This window comes from Manduca sexta, unplaced genomic scaffold (assembly GCF_014839805.1).
Source record: "Manduca sexta isolate Smith_Timp_Sample1 unplaced genomic scaffold, JHU_Msex_v1.0 HiC_scaffold_1536, whole genome shotgun sequence".
NCBI lineage: Eukaryota > Metazoa > Arthropoda > Insecta > Lepidoptera > Sphingidae > Manduca > Manduca sexta.
The window spans coordinates 18,455-27,955 of record NW_023592410.1 but is presented as its reverse complement, the minus strand read 5'-3'; the positions used below and the strand labels follow the sequence as shown (position 1 = coordinate 27,955).

Genomic DNA, 9,501 nt, shown 5'->3' with positions numbered 1-9,501 from the left:
GCGTTGGATAGCCCTTTGTTCGTGGAGTGCTATAGGCTATATATCATCACGCTAGACTACAATACAACGCTGGACTTGAATACAACGCTATAGTGTGGAACCCATACCAAAGCATGTATATCTTGTTAATTGAGCGAATTCAGAGAAAATTCGCTCGATATTTATTCAAATGGGCGTATGGATATTACCCATATTTATGCCCTTCTATGTATGTCACGGGTATGGTAGGGTTGAACACTTTGGAGTACAGACGCAACCTTTTGCTCTTGATACACTATTATCATCTTTTTATCAACAAAGTAGACAACCCTACAGCCCTTGAGCGGATTGGAATTGCGTGCACACCGGCTCGGTTTTTAGTTAGTGATGAGAGAGTGGAGGGCCCGCGTAGGCGCAGGAATCTGTTTGCATTGCCGCGGGGAGTGCGCACACGTCGCGCCGCGTCAGCACCTACCGCCCGGGCGGTCGCACTTCTCAATGCCGTGCACGCTCATCACACAGATCTGGATATATTTTATAACAAACCTTGTCATGTTTACAATAGTATTAAGTTATATTTAGAAACGCTTCAAAATGTTCCTTAGTAAGTTAAGTGTTGGAAATAATTTTAGTTATTTTGTTATTTGTTTGAATTTTATTTTATTGTTATCGCTGTCATAATATTGTTAGATTTAGAGTTAGATTATATTGTTAGATGTAAGTGTTTTGGCTAAGTGCTGTAAACTTTCATTGAATTATTACGCTATACCCAATAGGAGCGGAGCAGTAATGGCTAATCTCAGGAACTACCGGTCCAAACTGAAAAAATCTTTTTGCGTTGGATAGCCCTTTGTTCGTGGAGTGCTATAGGCTATATATCATCACGCTATACCCAATAGGAGCGGAGCAGTAATGGCTAATCTCAGGAACTACCGGTTTCAACTGAAAAAATCGTTTTGTGTTGGATAGCCCTTTATTTGTGGACCGCTATAAGCTATATATCATCACACTATGACCAATAGGAGCGGAGCAGTAATGAAACATGTTGCAAATACGGGGAAAGTTATTAGTTTTGAGAGCTTCCGTTGCCTGCGCTGCATAAACGGTTAAAGTTATGCAACAATGATGTATGACGGGATTGTTCTTCTTAAAAAGTTCTAAAAAATATATTATAAAACAAAGTCCCCCGCTGCATCTGTCTGCCTGAACGTGTTAAACTCAAAAACTACCCAACGTATTAAGATGAAATTTGGTATGGAGACAGTTTGAGACCCTGGGAAGAACATAGGCTCCCGGGAAATTACTACTTTTATAACTGAAAACTTTAGCCTGAAAAACTTTATAACGCGGGCGGAGCCGCGGGCAAAAGCTAGTAATTATAATAGCTTAAATTATTAATTAATGATAACTTAATAATGACATCTATCGGCCATTAGCCCGTTCTTTATTAAATTTAATCGATATCGATTACTTATATTAAATAACATTAGATGGCGCACCTTGTTAGTTGTTAGTTCCCCAGAAATTCCGTTACCGAAGTGAAATTGTGACGCCACAGGCGCAAGGTAACCCGCTGTCAAGCGGCTTAATGTCGTAGTATGTTTTTTAATATAGATGGCAGCACTTTCTATGACTTTCTATGCCAGTGTTTGTCGAAATCGCGCGGAAGATATGGGCTAAGGTAACCCGAGCTAGTTCGGCTTCACGTTAACCGACTTTGTATAGTTCTCGCTTTTTACGTCCTTCAAACGTCATAATTTATTATGCTACCAAGTTGCGGTGTTTGTAAATTGTCATATTCATTTTTTTTTGATAGTTCTGTGATATTAAGTTACCAGCGCTTTGTTTATTTAGAAACTACAAATAAAAGTGTATTATAATGGAAATAACTAACTACTTTGTGATCAGTTAATGTCTACCTTTACGTAAGTATATTATTAGTATGTGATTTCACATATCAGTATTTACATGGTTAAATATTTGAAGTAGATCTGAAAGTTTTTGATTTCAGACACAAAATGTTTGTTAGAAGAAAATAAATATTATATTTTACTGAATATAAAATATCACCACGTAGCAAAAATTAACGAACAACCTTTCTTGATTATTTAAATTGATAATTATTTAAGTTTAACATGTAGGTGCATTTAAACTGTTGGTTTGTTTGGCGATGGTGATAACTATTTCTATAAGGAGAAATTACATTTACTTATAATTTATTTTGAAAATAAACAGATAATCATAGGTACGTAGTGTGGTTATAATTTGAATACTTACTTTTGTTTGCTGATATAACAAATTAATACGTAGGTACTTATATTTGTGATTAATGGAAGGAGAATTATCTACGTTTATTGTACGATTTTATGGATGTTTCAATTATTTACGCATAATAGATAATTTAGTAGGCATGTCAATGTTTGTCGATTTAGATTCAAAACTAATTCGTTGTCTTCGTTTTTGTTTTTCAATAAATTGCCCCCGATATCTTAACTGACGCCAATATTTTTTTCACCGGGTTACCTTTTCAAAAATTTCACCCTTCGCCACTGGTAATTAGTAGATATAGTAAGCGAAATGAGCCGACCAGAACACACAAGCAGTACCCGTTTATTAAATTTTCTAATTTTGCGCGCAATTTTTTGATTTTTTTCTTTCATAAGAACCTTCTCCTGACAATAACAAACACAACAAAAAAAATAGTGAAATTGATCCAGCCGTTCACACGTGATGGCGTGACCAAGGGAAATAGGGATTCATTTTTATATATATAGATTTTCTCTCGACGTTTCGAAGTCTGCAGTCTTAGACGGGGCGGACTGTAGCGTTGGTCATCCGAAAAGTCAAAGTTGCAGTATCCACGTACATTTTACAAATTAAAATATAACGCGATAAAATCCGCAAAATAGAATTTTCATTGTATAACATTCACCTAAACATGAGATGTTAAGTCTCATTATGGCCAGTAGTTAAACTGGCTACAATGTCCTTCAAACCGGAACACAACAGTGACTACACACTGCTTACTAGAAATAGACATTGCGGTCGTACCTTCCCAGGCGGACTCTCACTTATGAGAGACCTACCACCAGTAAAAATTGTCTATTAAATAGTATTGGTTGTAAATTAATATAATGTGTACTTTAGGAGATGCAAGGAATCAACAATTTTAGTGATATAAGTAAATATTTATTGTGAAATTAATGACACAGTATCCACATTATAAAAAATTTAAAACTTCCCACGTTAAGTAATATATTGTGGACATATGATGTTTAATTGTTTTCTATGTTTAGAATAACTTCTAAAGATACGATAGGTTTTGCTGAGGGGAACACCGCAAGACATTTACACGTGACGAAATGAGGAACCCAAATCAAGTGTGCTAGTATTATAAATTGTTTATAGATGGCGCTTATTTCATATTTATTCGATCTTTACATGAAAGTTCCGTTGTGATTTCCCGCAGAAAAAATACAATATAATAATAATCCATTTATTTCAGAACATAATATTCCATAGCGTAATATTAACATAAAAAATCGGCAAATCACACGGTCAATAACACTATATTAGTAGCAGCGTATTTTTATTATAACTAGTGTGTCAAGGTCGACTGTCGTCAGTGTAGAGGGAGAACTAAGTAACTTCGATTTGAGCGATTTTGATCTTTGCCTATTTCCATAATAATATCCCATTGTGGAGGTATAATTAGTACACACTGCCATCTCGTCAACAACAATGGAACTACGAGAAGACCGATATGGTATTATCACAATTGTAGTGATTAACGCAAAGCAATCACGCTAGATGGCGATAGACGATACTGGCTTACGATATATTAAATTAACCGATATATTTAACATAAAACATTGTATACATGTACAACCTGTATTGTAATAAGGAAAATATTAAGTAATAAAATACCATCGGACACTAAATTTGCAATGACAACATTCCATCATAGTTTGAGGAATACTAACAAAATTAAATTAAGACATCACAGGACCAGCAATTACGGGTAGAAAAATATAATGTGTGAGGGTGCGTAATAGGGTATTACACTCTTTTTTGAAAAGTGACTAAAATTAATCTTAAGGTGATAAAATACCACTAGAAATTTATAAAAAAAAACAAACTATAAGTGGCTTTAAATATATTTCAATATTACATTTTAAATTTTCCCGCGTAAATAAACGAAAACTCTAGAGTCCACTTTGCTGACGTCATCTCGACAGTAAACATCAAGTAACAATGCCTTGCATAGAGAAAGAGGAAATTATTACAATTAAAATGAGCTACTATCCTTCTCGTAGGTGTGTTATTTTTGAATGTAAGAATACTAGTGTAAAAACCCAAAAAAAAATGTAGATTCAAATGCGAACTGATATAACTATGAGGAAAACTTGGTTACAACTTGCGAGAAAAGATCCAAATTTATTGTCCGAAAAAATAACGCGTATTGACATTTCAAGTAGTTTACTGCCTTGATGACGTCATGTCATGGCGGCACTCGTTTCAAATATTTGTAAAACAGATTAAAAAACTCAAAAATTTGAATTGAATTAAAAAAAATATTTTATAATTTTATGAACTGAAACTACTATTTTCCGATTTCTTTTCGATTAAACTATCTTATTTATGTATTTTTGGAATTTTTCTCACATACACTAACTACCCTATTAAACAAAAGTCTTACAAAAAATATAAAAGAAAGTAACTCAAAGGAGATATTTAAAATAAGGCTAAGAAAATTTGCGATGGAAGAAATATTTTGAATGCAAGTAAAGATTGATTGAGCTAACCATAGTTTTTACGTAACTTCAATTTAATGAGTAAATAAATTCCCTAAACCCAAAATTCTTTGCCGTAAACGTGATGAAGTCCTGCCTGGTTGAGTTAGACCTTGCTATTTTCCACGGCATCTATAAGTCCTAGGCCTGAATGTTAATGATTTAAAGTAGGTATCCTGTGTTCCTTGTTTTGCTCAGGTTTAGTGCCAATATTTGGTTGTTTCGATGCGTTGATTTCAATATCTAAATGTTTCGATGTGTAATCATTCATTGCATTTATAATTTCAATCGTCCCCTTTAGGATTTCATAGATGTTAGAGTCAATTTTTTCCAAGAATTTGCGCATTTTATTTCCTTCGTTGATATTCGCTTGGTTGTTTTCGATGACTTGAGCAGATCCAGCTGATTTTGGTACAGTATTTTCGTGTATTTCAATATTTTTCGTCGTCGAAAATTCATCATTTGTTGGACGTTGAGCATCGTCAATGATGCGTTCATTAGCAGGTTCACTTTGCATATTTGGTTTTACAAATTTATCAGCAGACGATCTAGATGCATTGAAAATTGGTGGCTTATTTAGATTTTTCACTAATTCATCTTTTGTACAATTGTCAACTGCTGAAAAATCAATAGACTCTTTTGAAGATAGTGCCTTATTATTTTGTTCGTCATTATTAATCATAACTGAACTATCGTTGTCTTTAGTTAAATTGTGTCGATTATCGATAACTCCATTATTAACTTTAGGAATAGACAATTGAGTGGGGTCTTTTGATTGTTTCGTATTTTTATCCATTTTAAATTGGACTTTACGCTTTACTCCGCCAGATGTATTATCTTGATGTAATGTTCTTTCCTTAGTTTGAGTAGTAGAAACTATTTCGGGAGACTTTGGTATTGATTTTGGTATCTTATTTTCATGTTTTTTGTTATCAGAATATGAAGACTTTACTGAATTTGGTGTAGTGTCCTCTTCTTTTTTATTTGATATAATTTCATTTTGCGGATTTTTATTATTTTTAGGGTTAGAAAATGCAGGTGATTTTATTAAACTTGTATTGTCGTGTACATTTTTTTCAGTAGTGGCTGTATTATTTTTAGCTATAGGTGTAGAAGATCCCATGGGTCCTTCGCTTGGTGTTGTATTGTTTTGAACTTGAGATGTGATACGACGCTTCTTACTGCTCGACGGTTCCTTATTCAAGTCTATAGTGTTTGATTTATGTTTATTCGCGTTGACACCTAAAGAAAATCGATAAATATGATTAGGTATGAATAGTAAAAACTATTGCTTTAGTGGCGTAGTTCTATTGCGGATCGAATACTATCTGAGGTCTTGGGTTCGAATCCCGGGTCGACTAAAGTGATATTCGGTTTTCGTACTCAGTATTAGCCCGGAATCTAGAATTTAAAAGCGTATGCACCAGTTGTGCCTCTGCCTACCCTTCGAACATTAAAAAATACTAACCCGGAATTCAAACCCAGTACCTCAGAGCGGTGTTGTACAGCGGACGAAATACAACTATAATGTAAAAATAAACAAAGGTGTACCTTTATATACTGAGGCTGATGCTACGCTTGTGTACCGCATCGTGGAAAGAACTGCTTCGTTGACATCATCTGAAATAAAAAACATATCGCTCAAGCAAATAAGATTCCTGTTTTCGTCCGAACAGCGACCACAATGTAATATATTGGGCACAAATTCCACACTCCATGCTGACATTGAATAAAAAAGCCAACATCACTACCGGACGGGTATTGGAACCCAGAATATCAAAGCGGTAGTCGCATTGTGCTCGCAATCCTTTGCTGGTGGGTGTCTCGTATGCGAGGGGCCATCGCCGCCGTCGCTGAAGTCCCTTACAGCCCTTCGAAACTTGTCCGACATATAAACTACGTCTTCGTTTCTCTTGGGCTTCGAGTCGCCCTTGCAGAGTAAGTGTGGAAAATAAACAAGGTTTTCCGTCGAATAGGAACTTATAATTTTAATAGAGTTAACACGTTAGACAACTGTATTAGACTAGCGCACATTGCTTACTAACAGTACCTGAGTACATTGTTATTTTATTCCAAATACAATAATTCAAAAAGATACATACTATTACGCGGCCAGTTTACATTACATTATATAAAAGGCTTTGTATTTGTCTATGCAAACCTCAACAGTTTCCAGGTTTTTTTTGAGTATTGGACCACGCAGGCTACACCGGCGGGACCCGCGAATGGGATACTGGATCCATCGGCTTAGCGACTGCAGGGTCCTGGAGGAAAGTTGGGATGGGACAGATGGGAAGCAAGTGTGGGGGCAGGCTGAGGACACCTCATAGGAACGGAGGAGGGGAGAAGGCTCGAGACTGAATTAAACCACTTACAAGTACTTAATACAATTTCGCACAAATGCCGCTTCCAGTCCGCCGCTGGTATCTCATTATTCCTAACTCGCTCTTCAATCGATGAGTCCTCGCTGGGGTAAACGATCACAGCCATGTTATTCTTCGGACGATGAACTATCACCCACAATTCCGACACGAAGGCATACTTAGTTTCATTCTCACTTTTAGAATTTGCGAACATAACAACATGATACATAACACAAGTGCAGCCACGACGCTGCGCCGCAACGCTCAGTACTCCAGAGTCCAGCACGAACTGACGCATGCGCAGAATAAAGGCGGCAGCTCGCGTAAGATAAGAGATATTTAATTAGGGTCGCCATCACCTAAATTGCCGACGCCGGATAAACACAGAAAAAATCCTGGACATTTGGCCTAAATATAGGTTTGTCCCCGGACACCTCTGAAAAAATATGTTTTGCAACGCGCGGGGGTACAGAGGCCCTACTTCGAAAAACGAACATCGAAACGTCGTTCCGAAACGAAGAAACGACGAACTTCGGATTTAACCCTACTACCAAATTACTTCGGATCCGTCATCGTTCCTTTCGGAACCATAAACAATCGTTCGAATGAAAATATTGTGTCGGATTAGAGATGTGTATCATCAAAAACCGTAATTTTTTACCTATCATGGCATTCTTGTAAAAAAACATATAAATTGGATGTCTAATTAGGTACTCTGCAATCTATCTATTATTTCATAACTCTAAATGTTTATTAATGACAAAATAATAAATATTTTTACTGATTATGCAATCTATGGTCTTATTGCATTATGTTTTAATCTGTGGAATTTTTATGGTAAAATTTATTCAATCTTTCTATGAATTTTATTATTTTTCATCCCAGTAGGAATAAGAACCCATATATTTATGTACCCTGTGTTAGGATGTTTACAATAAATAATTAATATTTTTCTTATGATTCCACCTAACAGTTTCAAGGAGAGTACGACGACGAGTGCACCTTAGCGACACAGGCGGACCTCTAATCGGGTCCTTCGCATTGACTGAACTGAAAAAAGAAGTACTGGAGAGAGTTAAAAGAAATGAATAAAAAATAAATATAAAAATGATTGTAATAATGTTTTATTTTCCGATAACATATATTTGGTAGTTAATCTTCCATGCGTGATGCAGTGTTGGTTATGGCAGCTCTAGCGAGTTAGTAGTTGTTTAATTATTCAATTCTGAAACAAGAAAACATATTATGTTTAAAGTCTAATAAATTCAAAGTCATAGGCACTTTGTACAAAGGATGGCATAAAATTCATAAGTTTTCTAATGGTTATATGGGTGCAGTCAATGCACCCACATACATTTGCCTGGAATTAGATATTTATGAAAAATGAGAAATTATTAATGGCTTGTTTAACCTAAGTAAATAAAGTGTTTAAATTTATTTTAAATTAAAAGCTAATGCTATGTGGATGATACTTAGGTACTTTCTAAGAATGATTAATATCTATTAACTCGCTGTTCTTTAATAAGAGTCCTTTCTTGTCGGTTTTGTGGAAATTTTATAAATTTAGTCAATATATGAGGCTGACTCAGACACTTGCCTGAGGCACTCAGAGACTGTTTGCTGGGCCATGGGCCCATCTACACTTAGTTCCACAGCTCCCTAACAAGTCATGGCATAAAATTGTAGTGCAGTCAAAATATGAAATTATCAGACAAATATTATATACATTTTAGTACAATGCATCAAAAAACAAAAAAAAGATCATTTAGACGTTAAGAATAATACAATACTAATACCAGCTAGGTTCTTGAGAAAGGTAGAAAGTAATATTTCTTCTGTAGCTTACCTTAGTGGTAGTATCACTTCCCCGTATATGTTCTTTGGAGGAGTCAGTGGAACTATATCCTCGCAGATGGTTTCTAAAAAGGGTGGTAAAGTCCTTTAAGTTCTTACAAATTCCATGTTATGAAGGTTTTACGCAGTTAGAGACGCTTCCAACTTCGCTCAACACTTTCCTCTCGCAACAATTCTTCATACAGGAGTTATTGAGCAATTTTAAAACCTCTGAAGTACCAAACGAAAATCAAACGAAAGGCTTAGAGCTTTCGTAAAATTGACGCTAAAATCCGAACGAAGAAACGATGTATTTTATGTCAAATGTGTTTTCATAGTGCGGTCGACGAAAGTAAAATGTCATAAGTGTCAAAATCCGATTACAGATCCGTCGTCGAATCCGTCATCGAATCCGAAACACTTCGTAGTAACAAAATGTACGATCCGTCATCCGAAACTACGGATTTCGTTTTTCGAAGTAGACTCTCAGATCGGGGCGTTCGATCGTAGACTCTTTTGCCATGCCTTGGCCG

General features: G+C 35.7%; 1 protein-coding gene across 1 annotated transcript; it reads right to left on the bottom strand.

The window, feature by feature from the left end:
* Positions 1-4,120: 4,120 nt before the first annotated feature.
* LOC115454228 (homeobox protein 2) lies at positions 4,121-7,448 on the bottom strand. Its single transcript, XM_030182974.2, has 3 exons — positions 7,148-7,448; positions 6,324-6,392; positions 4,121-6,014 (listed from the first exon to the last, which is right to left on the bottom strand). Exons 1-3 carry the CDS (start codon positions 7,431-7,433, stop codon positions 4,927-4,929), a joined length of 1,443 nt encoding a protein of 480 aa, XP_030038834.2. The 5' UTR covers positions 7,434-7,448; the 3' UTR covers positions 4,121-4,926.
* Positions 7,449-9,501: the final 2,053 nt, after the last annotated feature.

Excerpts from the sequence above, each read along its gene's own strand:
- LOC115454228 (XM_030182974.2), bottom strand. The coding sequence starts at position 7,433 with ATGCGTCAGTTCGTGCTGGACTCTGGAGTACTGAGCGTTGCGGCGCAG. Across the intron at positions 6,393-7,147 it reads CGAAATTGTATTAAGTACTT|ATGATGTCAACGAAGCAGTT; the intron begins GTAAGTGGTTTA and ends TTTTTATTTCAG. Across the intron at positions 6,015-6,323 it reads ATCAGCCTCAGTATATAAAG|GTGTCAACGCGAATAAACAT; the intron begins GTACACCTTTGT and ends GATTTTCTTTAG.